Source organism: Ambystoma mexicanum, chromosome 3q (genome assembly GCF_040938575.1).
Source record: "Ambystoma mexicanum isolate Mex_15411 chromosome 3q, UKY_AmexF1_1, whole genome shotgun sequence".
NCBI lineage: Eukaryota > Metazoa > Chordata > Amphibia > Caudata > Ambystomatidae > Ambystoma > Ambystoma mexicanum.
The window spans coordinates 1,134,961,285-1,134,980,495 of NC_090926.1; the positions used below are offsets into that span (position 1 = coordinate 1,134,961,285).

General features: G+C 42.8%; 1 protein-coding gene across 3 annotated transcripts in view; it reads left to right on the forward strand.

The window, feature by feature from the left end:
• Positions 1 to 19,211, forward strand: part of LOC138447680 (adhesion G protein-coupled receptor E1-like) — a 908,650-nt gene that overhangs the window by 739,348 nt on the left and 150,091 nt on the right. For all 3 annotated transcript variants that reach the window (XM_069603943.1, XM_069603945.1, XM_069603944.1), the window contains one exon: positions 3,233 to 3,432. In XM_069603943.1, coding sequence (XP_069460044.1) covers positions 3,233 to 3,432 — 200 coding nt within the window. The remainder of the gene's footprint in view (positions 1 to 3,232; positions 3,433 to 19,211) is intronic.

Consider the following 19,211-nt stretch of genomic DNA (forward strand, 5'->3'; position numbering starts at 1 on the left):
TAAGTGTATAATAGGTCCAGAATTGAAAGCCAGTTTGCATATCGCATCATTTTTAACATTTAAGTTATATTTGGAATCTAGCACCGATCCACACATATAGCCCTGTTAAGGTTAACCAAATCAATGCACAGGCTTATATGTTTATCCGGTCTCATGGTCTGAACAATGGGGGACATCCATTCTTCAGCCTCTCTTCGCTCATTTATCCCACCTGCTCAGTGCCTCTCATAGCTGACCATTAATTGCTATGGGCATGAGGTATACTTTGTGCACAATGCAGAGGCGTAGCCAGGATTGTCTAACTAGTGGGGTCTGAAGCTAATGTAGTTGGGCCTATCGCAGTGACATTAACATCTGTAAATGCCCACACAGCGATTCTGAATGGACATTTACAGATTTTGGTTTGGCCTTGCCCACTCAGGCCCTACCCTATCTACGCCTTTGACACAATGGACATTCCCCATTTTCGAAAATTATTCTATGCTTGAAACCTCTTAACCTGTCTATGGAAATTGCAAACACTCTAGGAAACATGTTAGATACCTCCTTCAACTGCAAATTGGCCACATCCAGATCATGCTATCAGTACCTCTGCTCCATTAAGTGTTATTTTTAGAGCCCCTTGATGGCTACACTATTGCAGACTACGACCTTTAATAGATAAGTACTCTTTCCATAAAGCTAATATGACTCTCAAAGTATTCACTGACTTTTATTGGAGACCCACCATACTCTGAAGATTAAATATCTCCTCTCAGTAAATCCTTTCCCTGTTTACCCAGGACCACTCTAAAAAAGTGCTATGGTGCAATAGTGTCTGGTGAGTCTGAATCCATGAGCATCCACTTCAATTTGCTGACAATCTTAATGTCTGCACAAAGTGTTCAGTATAGCTGCAGCAGAACAGTGCTGCAATCCCTGGACTCACCCTCTTCCTCCGGTTGGCCATGATTTTCCTCCTTAGTTTTGTCTGATTTGGCCATACCCACCCTTGCAAAGTGACTTCTCCATTCAGATTGCACAGCTTTATTTCGGCACATTGTCATAAAAGTACATAACATATTAAAACATACATTTATTAAAACATGATAAAGTTTACCTTTTAATTATTACACACATTTATAATCAAAGAAAGAATGCTAGAAAAATATATAATTTAATATTTTAATTATTGTACATATTTCTAATCAAATAAGTGAATACCAAGTCAGGAAGTTGTCAATACTGCTTAAAAAGTTGTACATTAACAAAAAGTTGTTCGTTTATTCTTATACCTATAAATCTACTTCAACTCAATACAGTAATAAGCATATTCCTTTTACACCAGACATTTCTAATATACTGTGCCACAGCAAATACCATATCACGATGAGATGTACTTCTACAGATCTTTTCTGCAGTATAGAGGTCCGTTACACCATGATTTAACAAGCATAGTCTTAAGTTCTTTTCTCTAATTTGCAAATATGAAGGTCATGCAAACACATTTTGTTTCCTTAAGAAAAGGGCAGAAAGGGCAAACTGAAGATAAATCAGACTTCCAGATACTGGTCATTGTAGCTAAAGTTAGAATATAGATTCTAAATGTAATGAATAAAGTAGTCTTTGATCAAGTCCTGGTACCTTTCATATTGCCAGACCTCTTTAATAGGCAAATATAGTGTTAAAAGCCTGCTATTTTGGATATTATTCACCATTGTCTCTATTGTCAACTATTCTACTTTTTAACATCTGTTTCGTAACACTGTTTATCTGGTTTGGTGAAGTCCACACGTAGCTAACTCTCATTATCGAACTCAAAGTTTGGACAAGTCTTATTCATGGTGAAACAGGTCTTTAAGTGTAGCTTGTTATGTTCATCAAGGCTTTTTTGTATTTAACAAGCTCTGGCGTTGACCATAAGGGGTATCCAATAAAACAAATCTATGTGGTCACTGCGCCGTCCGTAATTCCGCCTATGAAAATGTCGACTGCAATTACATTGTGGCGCAGTGATCACTTCTGCCCGCCTGCCCGCAATACTGAAAACCTCACCCCCCAATCTCTCATTTACCTTTACTGCGGCACACTCCTGTGTGCACCGCCGACATCCTGGTACCCCTGCGGCATCAGCTCCTCCTACCTACGAGGGGCGGGGATGACGCTGCAGGGTCCTTTTTTTAAAAAGCGCATCCATGCTTACTGTAATGGTAAGCAGGGTACACCCCTGCAAACCCTGACCCCCATTACTGCACGCAAGGAGAGCGGGGAACACCCCTACAACCCCCGCTCTGCTTGGGCACAGTAACAGGGTTTGGGATTTCTGAACCGCACTCAGGCGCAGTTTTAGTAATGTCGCCACAATTGTGGCGACATTATGGTACGATTCCCAATAAAAAGACAGTATCATCTTTAGTAGCCTATTGATGCAATGCCAGTCAAGTCCAAGATGGACTATTGCACTGGGAGCTAATTTTAGCAGACATAAGACGTGTTTTAAAACAAAAATTAAAAAAACAGTTTTCCAAAGTTGTAAACTATGAGCTACGAGAATACCCCATAACTCAGCACCATAGCCAAAGCGACTCCTCTTACTACATTTCCTGCACACCATCCTGTTCACTGGATGTTCCTTGGAGGAAGCAATAGGACCCAAATTGCCACATCAGAAACATATTGTTCTCTTTGATTTCCCTTTCACTCTTCTAGCGGGCATTTCCCGGCCACTACTAGCCCCACCAATTCCACCTGCTCCAACTGCTACAGAAACACTCTCAATTGCGAAAGTCTTATTCAAACATGAGATCTCTTGCAATCGCCCCTGAATCTTCTTGTTGGAAGTCACTGTCATGATTTGATCCCTCCTCATTGTCTGAAAAACTGCATTTAGACAAAAGAGCCCTTAGATCTGCTACAAAGCTATCCACAGTTTTTTAACGTGAAAATAACTTGTAGTAGTGCCCTAGCATCATGGTGGTCTCCTGCCCAAAGAACTCCTCCAATCCAATCAACAAACCGCATTTTCTATGAAAATGCCTTCTACCAAGGCTACCAGGTTGGCTGTTTCCTTTTTTTGTAGCATCTGTGTTTAAATACAAAAGTAAAAACTAAAACTGAGCTCATAATTATATATTTGTTTACATGAAATATTGACATCCTATGTGATATGTTACTGCTACTGTATCTCTGAGAATTATTGGTGATCATTTTCTCTACTCTTCTCTGCTTCTCTTCTCATGCTCCCATGTTCCAGCCTCAATTGGGGTCGTGTTTGTGTCATTCGCGCATCTACATCTCATCATCAATGGAAGTTTCTTCCAAGACCAAAATACAGATTCTTCTGAATTTCTTTCTGGGGTTCATATAAACTCTCGAGTTGTGAGTGGCCAAATAACCAGCAAGACAAGGAGTGCCTTCTCAGACCCCGTCATCATCATTCTAGAGCATCTAAAGGTTTGAAACACCCTAAAAGTCAAGATTTGGAATAATGCTTGTTGGGCTGGGACGTGAACTGGGTGGGAGTGAACGGAACAGACTCAAGTTGTGAGCGGTCAAATAATAAGCAGGAAAAGGAGCACCTTCTTCAGGCACTGTCATGTCATTCTAGGGCATCTAAAGGTATGAAACACTCTTAAAGTCAAGATTTGGATTAATACTTGCTAGGTTGCACCCGCATTGTATGGGATGCACAGATCTGGCACTGAGCCACAAAAGACGACTTCCATAAAGAGATATTGGGCCTCATTACGACCCAGGCGGTAAGGGATTACTGGTACCGGTAAGGGCACTGGTGCCGGTAATCCCTTACCGCCCAATTACGAGGTCCCTTTGCGGGTCCCTACCATTTTACCAGCCGTTAAGGAAGGGACCCGCAAAGCGACCTTGGAGGTAATTACGGTACCACAATTTGCGGTGCCGTAATTACCACCTTCCCCATTTCCATTGAGCCCTATGGGGGCAAGAATGGGAATAGGGAAGGACCAATGTGAATGGGGAATTACCGCCCCGCCAACCTTGGAATAGGGCGGTAATTCCGCCATTCACCATGGCGGAATCCGGCGTCAACCATGGCGCTAATAGCGCCATGGTTAATAGCGCCATGGTTAACGCCTGGGTCGTAATGAGGCCCATTGTTTCCCCTGCACCTATCTCACGACCAATAGAAAATGATCACCACCTGGAACAGGATCCCATTTCCCTGGTCACTACCCAAACAAATGATGGAGACAGCAAGGTACAGGGTGCTTTTGTGTTGGTTTCCCTCTTATGAAATCCCATTGGGGTCACTGACCTAATTGCCTCTATGACAATTCGTAAATGCTTGCTCAGGGTTGAAGTGCAAAGAAGCCTAAAAGCTCCATCAGGTGTGCATGAATGCTCTGAAAACAGAGGTGGCTTTAGCGGCTCTTGTGAAATCAAAGTACCAAATAAACAATATGGTGATCCACTGAAACAACTGACTGTCTCTGATTAATGAGGTGTTCTCAAATTGTCCTTTGAATGAAGTAGAGGCGTGATGATCCAAGCGGTGGGGAAAGCAGCGTAGCCCTGATAGATTGTATGATGAGTTTCAGGCACACGTAATATCTATATCGATCTCTAGAATGTTGCATGTAGTTTCTTGCATTTTGAACTCTTGACGCTGGTGACTTTAGAGTTTGACTGTTCGAAGGCCAGCCCTGCCAAATTTGTCTTCATGGCAGTCCTTTGTAAGAGCCAGTGCGGTGGACCAAGTAGGAGACTTGCATATCCCATTTAAATGTCTCTGTTTAGTAAAGGAAATGCCAGAATCTGTGGGTAGAGTAGCATCTCTGTTGTCTATTCCCTCAAGTCTCAGGATACAGAGACCTTTTCAATCTGAGGACAACAAGAAATGATTTACATAATCATTTCTCTTAACTGAAATTGGACCAAATTCTAAAATGTGTTGTAAGGTTTCTCTGAAGAAAGAGTCAATGTTCTACTGACCACATCCCTAACATGCATCTGTCATTGTGTATGTGAAGGCTACATTCCCTGAACACTAACCCAGCTACACCTCGCCATACAGAGTTAGTAACGGGTCCCACCGGGTCAACGGGCATTACTTTATACACAATGTTCATCCCAGACAAATTGCTCACAGTTAACCCCTTTCTTTCCCACTGCCCAACGGTGAGCACCTACCCATCCTTTTCAAAACAGTGACCACTTCCAACAGCATATCTCCCCACAAGTGTTAGGATGGATTTCTAAACTCTGCTCTGGTGAACAGAAGTTTAGAAGGACACCCCTGTTAGTGAAACAGGGATGACTTCTGTGAAGTCAGCCAGGACAATTTAAGGTAGCATTGGAGAGCAGCCAAAGTCTAAGGAGTAATGGGGGTGATCTGAGGTCTTAGATGAGCATACACAGTAGGACGACAAGAATTACCCTTACGCAGTAGTATATAAAAATGCACAATTTATTAGGCCCCAGAATGAACACACACGCGCAATGACCCCTGTAGGCGAAATTGTCACGGAAGCACCGGCACCGTTATCAATGGTGCAGGTGCTTCCGTGTCCCCATTCCCATGGAGTCCTTGGCATTCCATGGAAATGGGGACTTTCACTTTCCGCCGCCTGATATCCCGGACCGCTGGGACTTGTAAAGTCCCATAGCACCAGGTTATCAGGCGACGGAAACAGTGTTACGAGTTCAGCTGCACATGCCGGTAGCACTGGCAGGTTACTGCCGAAATCGTAATGAGGCCCACTATGTAAAACATATGTACAGTCACTTTGTTCAATGCGATAAAGTGTGGTTCCCACCAAAACCTGTCAGGAGGGGAAGCAGACACACTTTATCACATTGGCAAACTTCAGAAATGGATAACCCTAACTTTATAAGTCCAGCCCTACGAAGATTGGAGTCTTGTGCTCAATGTAAGATGTGCGCGTAAAAGTGCTCGGTCATGTGTAAAGATAAAGGTACAATATTCAATGGGGTGGAAATGTTAGAGGGAGGACTCTGAAGTGTAGAAATCAGGTCCGGAGATTGGGGGAGGATCTGCTGCAGAGAACAATGCTATTATTAACTTTCGGATGGCTTTGAGAAGCAGAGGCTACCCAAGCCTAGGCAAGGACCACAAGGGATCCTTTTTGCGTAAAAATCCAATAGATGAACTAGGGGCCACCGGTAAGTGGTTTGATTGCTCGCCGTCCTTAATTCACTCCGGGTCCAAATTTGGCAGGTCTAGAGGGTCGCTTGGAGTACGAATTCTCACCGTTGGTTTAGCTTCAAAGTGTACAGGCGCTGCGGCTGAGGCTGCAGGTCCGGTTTACAACAGGAACTGTATGTCTCGTCTCTATGGCAGGACAAAGAAAGCACAGATGCAGCTGGTCTCAAGACACTTGAAAGGCGGGAAAGACACCAGCAGCGGCTTTCACTGTTGCACAGTGACGGAGGGGCACCCAAATCTTGCGGTCTGACGCACGCTTCTCCCTTGTGGCCCAAAGAAGCTGGGATGCCAAAAATTGCAGTTCAAGCTAGGATTCCCCCAAAGCTTGAGGCAGAACTCGATTAAACAACGCTCTGTCATGGGTGCCATGTTTTAAGCTGGTCAGTCCAGTGGAGGGCCCAGGGACACTTCCGGGAAGGCTTCTTTGCAGGGAAACAAGGAGGCATTGAGTGTGATTGGTCCCACCATTCCAAGGGGTTGAAGGTCGTTTGCAGGCCTTTGGAAATCGTGCGCAATGCAGCGCCCTACCGGGACAAAAGCAGGCTCAGGTGCCAACCTTCTTCTGCACGGTTCCGGATAGTCCTTGGCTCTGCTTGGCTCTTCTGGATAGTTGGCTGTCTATAGGTCAATTTGGACCTATTGGTGATCTGCAGGTCTCCATTCAGGACCCCTCCTCATATCCCAAAGTCCAGAGAGTGCTCGCACCCAGCTGGCCAATGAGGAGATCTGCCCCACTCATGCACGCTAGCAGTGGTCCAATCAGGGACCACTGCAGCTCTCATGCCCATGTGCACTAGACATCCTGGCACCAATAGTGTGGAGACAGTCCAAGCCCACTTCCCTACACACATGACATGCATTAGCCCACAAAATGCAACGGCTTTCGCAGGTGAATGCATGCCCAAATAAGGACTCCCCGGGTAACAAAGACCAGGAGGAAGGCCAATGGACAAAGAAGAAGACAAAAGATCTTGTGGCATGGCCATGACAGACACCAGCCACAGTCAGGAGCCAAACACGGTAATCGCGTTAGGGCTTGGTCAAAGTTAATAAAAATACATGAAAAGGCTTCTGCTACCACCAGTCTACTCCTAGGCATATTGTTCAGTTACCAAAACATCCTTAGTGGGTGACTAAGGCACAAAAACACAAGTACCCCAACACGCGGTACAGTAATCTACTTTGCGCAATGAAATACAGTTGCCAAAAGAGGCAACAAAGTTGAAAGACTAAGAGAAACAAAGATTCTCAGTACTGACTGTCTGAAGGACATATCCATTTCCCCATAATGATGAGCGAACGCCCAGAGGAGTGCAGCTGAAGGCTGTGCTCCACTAGCAAAGTCAGGAAAGGAGGCTGCAAAAAAAGCAAAAAGTTTAGGGGGTCCGTAAATATAGAGATAAATTAGCAATAAGTGAAATTGTCCCTAACGCTCGCCACTCCCAGACTAAGGACAGGGGGACTTCATCCACCCCTGGATGAGTCTCATGTTCAGGTCGGTTAAACATTCTGGGCATCAGCATTGCTATGTTGGACACTTGGCCTATGCTCAATAGTGAAGTCAAAGCCTTGGAGCTAAAGGACCACCTGAGCTCTCTGTCCTTAAGCTGAGGACCGATGAAGCCAATAGGGTGTTCCTACCATTCTCATCTAGCTGTAATAAAACTGCACCTATCCCAGTGTCGGAGGCATCTGTCTGCACAATAAAAGATTTCTGCTAGCCAGGGGCCTGAGAACAGGAGCCTGACACAAGGAGTCCTTTAAGCCATGAAAATCCTTCCCACACTCCTCAGACCAAAAGAGCTTCTTGTGCTTCTTTGGAGTAGTGTGAGAGTGTTAGGCAGAATCCTGTGCAGTTCCCTTAGGGAACACTGCAAAAAGATTAAGACTACAGGAGTAAGCAGTAAACCCAATTGGTAGCAGTCTGCACCACCCAGATTTACCTGGTAGCTGTGGCTGAGCAGTCAGACTTCTCTCAAGAAGAGTAAGGCAGTATCTAGAGTATACACAATAGGGCTAAAAACACAGTAGAGCAAACAAACACTGACCAGAGCTTTGTATCAAATATATAGAGTTATTTATTTAAAACACATTTTAGGCAATACACTAGCACTCCAAATCAAAAGCAAGTTAAAACACAGTTAGATAAAGTATACACACCTCCCTTAATAACTATTAGACAAGTCAGAGTTAAAACACCACTATTTGTTAAGACAGATGTGAGCGCTTAACTAAGATGGCACTCCAATAGTTTGGTTAGAGGGAGAGAAAACAGAGCATAAGAATAATACAGTCTCAACACTTTTTAAGAGTCAGACTAAGGGAATAAAGGCAGAATATACTGTAGAGCCAAAGTTCATAGGCCAGGCCCACTTTAAATGGAGCAAAGCAAAATGTGCCCAGGATCACACAGTTTAAGTTGCACTAAAAGCCTTTGCAGAGTGTTCAAAAGAGGTTGGTTTAGTTCAAGAAACAAAGTTAGAAGGTCTGGGTCCAACACAATATAGAAAGCCAAGGATTTAAGGGTCACCTTTAGCAATCTGTAGAAAGGGAGGCCAGCGGTGGCAGCGGTGGGAACTGTTCCTGGCAGTGGTTGCAGTTCATTGTTCCGACCAGGGGAAGAGAGGATCTCGTGGAGGAGGAAACTTGGAGTCGTTGCACTGCCCAGGGATGAAACCAGCCGCAGAGTTCCCGATTAAAAGGTGCGGTCCTTTTATTCGCGGTCAAAGTGGTGAAGCTTGGCTATCCGGCCGCCGGGGTGCTTAGCACGGGCGATTCGACCAAGAGACTTCTTTGGAAGGCGAAAGAGGCGAACTGGTTGGTCCCACCAGCTCAGGGGGAGAAGACTCATCCAGCTGAAGATCTTCTCTTGTCATTGGGAAAGTGGTGAGTTCATTGCAGCAGGGCTTCACCGGTGGTGTCGTCGTTGCAGATGGCTCAGCTTCTTCCCTCTTCGGATTCTTAGGTCCTGTGGCAATTTCTGAAGTTCCAGTCCCAAAGGCCCTGCTTTTATGCAGAAAAACCCCCATTCATCAGCCTAGCTGTCAATCACACATGCTAAGTGGTGAGCCGGGCGGCTCACCACTGGGCCAATCAGAGAACAGTGCGACTTGAGTTGCTATGGCAACTCAGTCCATGGTGCCAAATCCCCCCTCCACCCCTCCTATGGAACCCAGACAGAGTGGCACCATTTGGAGGGCTTCTGTGGAGAAGCCCGCCAAAATAGTGGAACAAAGGGCTCGACCTGGGTCAGAGTTACAGAGACGGACACAAACACCATTTTGGAACCAAGTTCTGGCAAAAAGACCCAACCTTGGATTTAATATTAAATAAATAAAGCGCCGGTATCTTTAACATTGCACCAAAAAGTGGTGCGTTTAAAATCAATGGGAAAATCCCAAAGAGAATATTACGAAGGAATATTTTGCGTGGTAACCACTGCCACCAGGCAGAAACTCGACTAGGGGGGACTGCACAGTGCCCCCTTGGAAACAGACCGAGGGGCATTCAAATTACCCCTACCAGTACTTCCACAATATGATGGTGTGTACTGGTTCTGTTCACAATTTAGGACTAGTTAAGTCAATGGTGACTTTACATGCTCTGGGAGACAGTAGTCATTCCCAGGGTATGGAGTCTATGTTGGGGAGTCACTATGACACCCCTGTGTTACTGCACTGAGGGTGCTGTGTAACACACATACAAAAATAGATGATGCCCTATGGAGTAGAAAGAGGTTAGCCCATAGCCCATGAACACATACTAAGTCAAAAAGCACCGCAAATCATGTCTAAGAGGTATCAGGTAATAATATCGCCATATATATGGTCGCCGTAAATAATATCGCCGGGAAAATGTCATGGCGATATTATTTAGGTGACCATATATATGGGGACAGGGGCAAAAAAAAATAATTACAAAATAAAAATAAAAAATAAAAACATTTGGGGGTTGCGGAGGAGTCCCCCGCATTTTCCATGCAATAATGTCGCCACAAAAAACGGCCATTTTTTGGCGATATTTTTGCATGGCGAGATTTTTTGTGGCGACATTATTACATGGACCCGTCTAAGAGTGGGAGGAAAAGAGTCTCACTCTTAGCAGGAGAAAAAAACAAACCCCAAAAATCCAGCAAAGCTGCTGGGGGACTCACTAGGTTTGGGAAATTAGCCTTATAAGAGAATTCTCTCTAACAGAGAGCAATCAGGGGGCAGCTACATAGGACTGGCACTTGCACCTGCATATTTATTGTCATATTTTGCACCTGAAGCAGGCTTTGGCTTGGCAAGCCTGCAGCTTATTAGCTTAACATCCTTCAGGACATTTAGGTTTTCCCACATTCATCACTTTCATCATGTCAAAACAGAAAGTAGCCAAATCCCCTCTGAATTCGCAAGAGGGGAAAAAGGTAGCAAAAACAGCCAAATTGCTTGATCCAATTGACAAAGCAAATGCCATGATAGATGACATTGCATCATTTTATATGAAATTGATCTGATAGCTTTAGGAGGTAGATTGGGCACAGCAGGGTACGCTAAACATAAAGGTGCTGATCACTCGATCTTAACTGTGCAGTGGTAGTAAATTCATCCATAGAGTAATTGACTCATCCCCAGTAAATAATAAGATTGCATCTATATTTATGCCAGTGAAATGAGTAACATATATATATTTTTTTTAAATTTGTTTATGGTTATAATAATCCTTTACAAAATGTCAACATAATACATCAAATGTATACATATCAAATACAGCTAATATGTGAAATATAAAAACATAATACTAAAATGTACCAATCAATAATGTATCACATTTTTACAGAAAATGTATAATAAAGAAATTTCCTTTTCGATTATTCTTAAAAATGCAAATAAAGCAACGATTAAAGCTCTACATTGTCCTTGCATCATCCGATTCCATAGAATCTCCATACAATCAGCATAATTAAATTTAGAATAGATTTTATAAGTATCAAGATAGGTTTCAAGTTCTACAAAAACTAGAATAGAGAAAACTTTGGCTGCAGCATCTGTTAAAGAAATAGTTCTATAATTCTCAGGCATATTAGGGTCACCTTTTTTAAATATTGGAATCAAAATAGGTGACCCAAGACTCGGGCTATTACCTGAAGTTAAGATATTATCAAACTTTTTTTAGAATCCTGCTCCAAAATATAGTATCAACCTTATAAACACAAGATGGAATGCCATATGGCCCTGCTGCTCGAGAATTTGATAATTTACGAATAGTCCATATGATATCCGAAACAGACCACTCAAGTTGCTTTAATAGAGGATTCTGCACTATATAATCTTGCTGTTGGGCAAAGCGCAGGGGTAGTGCATATTTACTCCTGATAAGGTTATCCATGTTTCTGCTTGGATCGTATTCTTAGATTGTTGGTCATGTGCTTTACCATTCTTAATTGCGGTCTAAATAGCATGAGTATGATGAGTGCAAATTGATTTGATCATTTCACAATTCTTTTTATTATACTGTTCTATCTGCATAACTTTGATTTTAAACTTGTATGATTGGATGATATGTTTATTTAGATAAGCAAATTCGGCATGTTCTTTAAAAAGCTTTCTTATATCTCTGTTTTTTTGTAGCTTAATATATTTAATTTTATAATCAAACGCATGCTTATTATCAACTACCGATATTTTTTGCTTAGAAAATAAATATTCCAAGGCATCGGCAATCAACACAGTAATAATTTGATTGGGATAATAAATCGGATATGATGCTGTATCATTTAAGTTAATTCTACATTGAAGATCTGCTGACACCCTTTCTGCTAAATGCTTGCATAGCAGCGGATTCCATTTTAAGTACATATTACTCATTTTAGTCTCAATTTCAAGCAGTCTATTGTCCACATTCAAAGTATTTAAGGCAATATCAATCGAAATGATGAAGGGTGCATGGTCACTATATATAGTATTTAATCTTAGCAATCACTTTGAGCGGTAACAGTGAGTTGGAAATACAAAAGAAGTCCAACAAGGATCTAGCAATTCCTCGCTTCCAGGTATAAGTTAGAGATGGTTCATTGAATTTTACAAAGGACATCTCCCACTCCTCAAAATAGGCTCGCAATTCAGCACCCCTCTGGGAATCGTTCCCATGATATTATTAGTAGAGTCAGGGGAAGCACATCTTTCAAGGCTTAATGAATTGAAAGCCCCACCAAAAATTACTTCAAAATAAGGATTAAGACTGTAAGCGTGATCCAAACATAAATCCAAATCATCTAACATTTCAGAAATGTTATATTTCAATGAGTTCCAATATAAGCTAATAGCTAAAATAGAGTTAGCACCACTCTTATAGTCAGCGAGACAGCCAGAATGTGAACAGATGAATGAACAAGCATTGGATTGCAGTCTAGGGCATTATTAATAGAGATAGCAAGCCCTCCAGGCGGCCTTCCCTCAACACCTTTAATATCAAGTGAGCAATAGGTACAATATTCAGGAATAATTAACAGATCTAATTTCATAGTTTCCTGTAAGAAAATAATATCAGGGTGCTCATTCCCATCAAAGGTTGAAATCCAAAATGGAATATTACAAAAGCCGCATGAATTACATGAATATATTCTAAATACAGACTTCACATTAGTTTATGAAGTAGATACATTTGGATTAGCCGCAAATATTGTTTTTAGTAATGGTTCGATCCATGCCATTTCGTTGTTATTACGTGAAATTGAGAGTAGTTGCGAAATGCATAATTTTTCAGTCTTTGCATTAACAGTCACACCTTCCCTATGTTCACTCTCTGGGATATTTGTCATCTGATTATAATACAAAAAATTCTCAGCCATTTTCCCATTATTAAAGGTAGAGAGTGAAAATCCCATGTTGGCTTATTCCTTTCTATAAGACCATATTAGCTTCAATACTTGTTCAGAGTATAGAGGGCATGTTATTCGATAATTATTAATTGACGTAAGTGAGATCTCATCAAAGTCATCAGTGGACAAAATTCTTAGAGGGGGAATAAAATACAGGAGATCTAATAAATATCTGCGATTGATTCGTCAATTTCCGAAAATGTCACTTCGACCCTCCATTCCTATCATATTAATGCCATTCATAGAGGTTTTCACTGCCTGACCTTCTTGAATGATGGCAGTAGCATTATGATCCTCTACACTTCTGGTATTATTTTGAAAGTTCAGCAAATGATTATTGACATTCATCACTATCTTCCCCAGGTTCACAAGGCTCTTTTGATTATTTGTCGCCTCATTGTGACAGTTAACCATAGATTGTATAGTTCTTTGCTGGTCAGTGGTTGGGTTCCCTATTTCTGTTGGATTTAATAGGTGGTTGACAGTTACCAGAGAGAGAGTGCAGTTTTTTAGTGCATTTTCTCGAGGCTCACGGTCATAGCACTTTAGTTGAGTCGAATTACATTCCACGCTTGAGTTTGTTATTTCAGTCAAATGTTTGCCTGCACTACCTTTTGCATCTTGTGTAGTGTATTTAGGGTTCAACATTGTTAGATTTCCAGATGCTTGAGTTGTTAAGGTCACAACTTTAGCATCCAAACTTAGTATATGAACCTCATATCCATTTGGAATCTCGAGAGCCAATTCTTTACATTTACCACCCCCAGTCAGCACAACAGTATCTTTAGCCATATTTTCCTGAATTTTTAGATCTGTATTTGTTGGATGACTAAAAATTTCAGAATATAGCAATGATTACCCCTTTCGGTATTTTCCAAAGTACAACTGGGTTGACATCTCTTAGTTGTATCCGTAGTTGAATTAGAGATCATTAAATACCTGTGCGAAGTACATTTCCTCCCATAACTTTGATAGTCATTCCGAAGTATTTTCGGGATTTTTCCATATCACCTACCGATTCATTCAATTTAATGGGAGCCTTAGTACATTTACTTTTATTTAGGTTATCAAAATTCGTGATTGACCCCACTCCACCTTTTCGAAACAAAGATGCACCTGACTTTCCTTGGAAAGTTGGGCAACAACTATCACATGCTCCCCTCCGCTATTCTGGGCCATAGATATTTTTTATTTTTTACTTTTTTTATTGGCAGATCTTTTTTTTGCGCGTTTTATAGCCTATAGTTGTAGTTTACGACATCGTCTTGAATTGTATCCTGAGTAGTTTGTGTCAAATTCAACATATAGCTCCCCATTTAATTGCTGTTCAATGATGTTTGTTAATGCTGTAGGACTACCCGCTAGCACCTCCCTCATTGGTACAGAGTCATTCACAATGGGTTGACAAAGCTCTTCCCTAAGATCAGATATGGAAATGTTAATCATCGCAATCTCTTCTAGCAGGGTATCCATCATTTGCCATGCTGTAGAATCACGCTCACCCATATCAGTTATTAGTATCTCATTTGATTGATGTGTAATTTTGGTTTTCGCAGTTTCTGGGGAATAAGTCCTATCATACGCCCCTTCGCGTGCGATTATGAAGCCTTTTAGTCTATTTAGCATCATATCAGTCATGGTATTTTTTATTTCACGTAAGTCCAAATGAGTAATGTCATGTCCTTTATCAAGCAAATCCAAATTCGGATTATTACAGGAAAGGTATTTTGTTTCTGATCATTAGGCATTGAGGAAGAAAGTGCGTTCCTACTTTCAATATGTAAGGGATACAGTCCTGCCTCTAGATCATTTGGGCTACAGTTACATGCTTCCTTGTCAGATGGACTGTTTGTTACTTTGTTTGCATCATGGTGTGATTTACATTTCGAGGATTAAAAAAACCATTCCCGTACTCAGACACACCATTGACCTTCTCCTTAGGAATCAATGGAGTTAGTAGGCCAATGGACAGTCTGATACGTGAATCAAGATCCACCATAGCCTTAATGTTGAATTTGGTAAATGAAGTGGGAGATTTAGATGTTAAAGTAGAAATATTTGTGTCTCCTACATCATTATCTCCATCGTGCACATTTTCTGTGGGATTTATATTATCGCAAGCCATAGACATAATTCATTCAACGTAGCAAGCACTTATTTTTCTCATCCAAAGCAATACCTGCAAGACCATTGTAAGTTGGACATGTTAAAGCCGTATTAACGGACTCCCTTCCATAATAGGGTTATCAGCATTCAATATGCTACCTTCTGAGCCACACGAGGCTCAATCGGGAACATTGTCAGACATACACTGGGAGGACGCCATATTAGTAGACTTCCCACTCCTTAATCTGTTCGCCATTACAACAATGCTAATTTATTTTCACTGTATTTTTCTCTCAAACTTTGACAATATTAATGTCAATACAGAAGGGGTACTCACCTACCACCCATCCACACACCCAAACACCACAACACCACACTTCGCTGGCACTTCGGATGCGCGTGCACCAAAGTATTAATGATTCTGAGAATCAGTGGCCGGGGCAAATGCTGCAATGGATCTAGGTGGAAAAAGGAAAAACAAGGGCATCACAGTCAACTCTCGTGCACTAGACTGGGTAATCGGTATTACAGCCCGCCCCCTGAGCCCGCATGATATTGCTACGTTATAGCTACGTTCGAGCTATGTTATAATACATAGTTAACCAAAACCCACAGAATCAGCCGCCAGCCGGGCAAAGCCTACGTAAGGTCCAATGAATAATTACTTTGGTCGTGATAGTCCAGGGGCCATGCGGCTGTCGCACACGAAATCGTAGATGAACCTTGTTCTTCTCCCTAGAGAGGTTTGAAATGATCCGTAGATGAGAGCAGAACAGGGCAAGGGAACACCACACACCACACTTCGCTAGCACTTCGGATGCGCGTGCGGATGTGCACGCACCGAAGTATTAATGGTTTCTGGGAGGTCAGTAGGCGGGGCAAATGCTGCAATGGATTTTGGCTGTGATAGTCCAGGGGCCATGCGGGTTTCACGCACAAATCGTAGATGAACCTTCCTCTTCTCCTTATAGAGGTTTGATACAATCCGTAGATGAGAGCAGAACAGGGCAAGGGAATACCACAACACCACACTTCGCTGGCACTTCGGATGCACAACATATTAACATATGTGTGAAAAAGCCAAAAGCGCCTGTTGAGGTTTGCAGGCCATTGGAAAACCAGACTTATAGTGTCCCAATTTAGCACCCACATTTGTGGCACCTTCGGGTCTGGCAACTCGTGTGGGGGCTGTGTTCACCTTGCTACAGAACTTGATCAAGTAAAAGCAGATAACAAGTTCCTATTTAATGAACTGCAAGCAATGAAAATTAGGCTATGTGATATGATGATGGGTACACAGACATCACCTATAGGCCACAACCCCAACGATCCAGCACTTAAGTGCAATTTGCCATGGGAAAATTTGATATGCAAAGCAAATAACGTTGTAACTGGCTCAAATAGAGTTATGATGGATCCTGCTCGGAGGCCTCGCATTTGAGAGGAGCTGACTGCAAAACATGGACCAGCAGTGACAATTCACGGTTATATCCTCAACTAGAATCTCAAACCTATCTTTGTAACTCCCATTTCCTTTTGCTCAACATCCCAAGAGTATAAAGAACTCAAAGAGTATTTGGTAAATAAGGTTTGTCATTGGTTAAGAGAGGTTGTCTACCAATAATAAGGAGTGACATCATTAATTGTACACACTTGCCCAACACGTCTTTTAGAGATGATATCAAAGTAAAAGCGACTGGAACAGAGGAACCTTCCGCCAAACAGCTTAGAAATAGAGATTTGCATGACTCCCCTGCCCCAGGGTCAATATTGATTTTTACAAAGCCCACTATCAGGTTTTGAGCTCACCTTAGGACTTCTGTGAGGCGGATCGGGCGGTGATTGATTGCGCCTGTTGGTTCTCCGAGTGCGGGAGTCATGCAGATAGGGGCGAGCCTCTCCGGTAGCCTTTCTGCCTGGTTTGAGCAATGACCAGGCCTGGTAAGCCTCGGTGAAACTGCCAGGAAACAACCCTTCCAAGGAAGGCAAAAAAAATCTGTAGCCAGTGAATCTGGATGGTGAATTGTTTCAGGTCAGCTGTGGCAAGGATGAACAGGGAAGGAACGATTCCAAGGAAAACAACACAAACAAAAACAGGACCGGAGCACCAAGGAAGGTCCAGGAGCAAGGCAACAGAAGAAACAAACAGCAGGAGGAGCAGAAGGAGGCAGGGAATAACACAAGAAACAAAATCAAACAAGGAATCAATGGGGAAAGCGAGTTCCAGGGAAGTGCTGAGCTAGAGTTTACCTAGCATAGAGACGCAGCGAGCAAAGAATCTGGAGAGGTTGTATAGCGCGAAACCCGGAAGGGCTAGAAAGATGCTGGTTCCAACGACTAGACCGAGCTCTCCACTTCAGTTCAGCGCGCCAGACACCATCTTGGAGGCATTGAATTCTGGTCCTGCACTGACTCCAACCCTCCAACCCTGGTATGTCGTATGATGTAACATGGTATGACTTATCCATTGTAATGTCTTTTGTTACACTTATATCTTATGTTTCAATGTTAATATTTTGAATGTCAATTATATTATCATCAATGTTGGCATGAATCAATTATGATTTCCACAGCCTTGACAACGACCAGGGGTCGAAACACGTGTCGGGGTCGAAACACGTGTCGGCTGTTTTTCTTATTGGAAAATAAATACTACATCTTACCAGATTTTGACTTTTTGCAACGTCTATCTAAAATATTTTTTCGCATTGAGAGGACTGACTTTTTTGGTATCAGAGGGTCTCTGGCTAGCTCCTCTGGGTTTACCAATGTTGAATCCACTACAGTTCTGCAGGTCCCAGTGTCCCAAATGGCAGATGGCAAATGGCTAAATGTCCCAAATGGCAGAGGTCTCTACACCATCTACCAAGACACTGGGCCTCATTATGCATCCAGCGGTAACCCTGCCGGTGCTTCCGGTGGGTTTCCGCCGGGCTCATAACATTTTACTGCCACCGAGTTTCCCGGTGCCACCTGGACATACAAGTCCTGGCAGACCGGGAAGCTGGGTGCCGGAAAATGTTAGTGCCATTGGCTTACAGAAGCATCAGCACCATTGCTAACGGTGCTCATGCTTCTGTGATGAGTCTGCCTACAGGGGCTGCTGCGCCTGACAGAGCCCAGACCTGTTGGGTGCAGCAGCCCCGGCAGGCAAACTCATAGTGTAGCAATCTGGAAACAATGATGCCGGTGAGCTTACCAGCACCCTTGTTTCCGGACCACCACACTCATAATGAGGCCCACTATCCTCAAAGTAATGCTTTGTATTATCAGGGATGGAGGCATATGCCTCAGCCACTCTAGGTTCCCAGGGAAACTATATCTACTTTTGATCCTAACCCACAGGCTAAGGAATCAGAGGGGAAGGATGCCCCTGGGAGTGTTTTTCCTCATCATTGGAGTAGACCAGATTCACAGAGTGGACCCCCAAGGTTTTGACCTTACATATGGGGTCCCCCTTCACATGCTAATTTGCTCCACAAGCCACACATGCTCCACTGGGTCTTGAGACATAGGGAGGCTTAACTATGTCCTGTCCATGAGCATGTGACTTACCCTTTTTAAGCATTGTATGGCCATGTTGGGATGAAGATTTTTTGGATGACCCACCTCTTTCTCTTTTTGCTTCTTTTCCTCTTCCTGCTTCCCAGAAGCAGGCCTGTCCTTATAGGACACCCTGTGGGATGTCCATACATCTGCTGCAGTGGCTAACTTCTTAGAATCTATCGCCCTAGAATCAGCCAGATGCTGCTTAAGCTCAGGGAACATACGGCACAAATATGTTCCAGCATAACCAAATGGATCATGCCTTCACAAGTGGCAAATGTATAAACTTCCACCCAACCAGTCAAGTTCTTTATAGATTTTCCGTAACATATGTGACCCAAGTGCTACCTTCTCTTTTCTTGTACTCCCTGAATCTTTTCAGGAATTGGGCAGGAGTCTTCCCACACTTCAAGATCAGTGTCTGCTCCAATTTTGCATAGCCTTTTATCTCAGTCTTTGACATTTCAACAATGGCACAGCAGCCAGAATGGGGCAGTCTACAGAGCAACTAAGTAA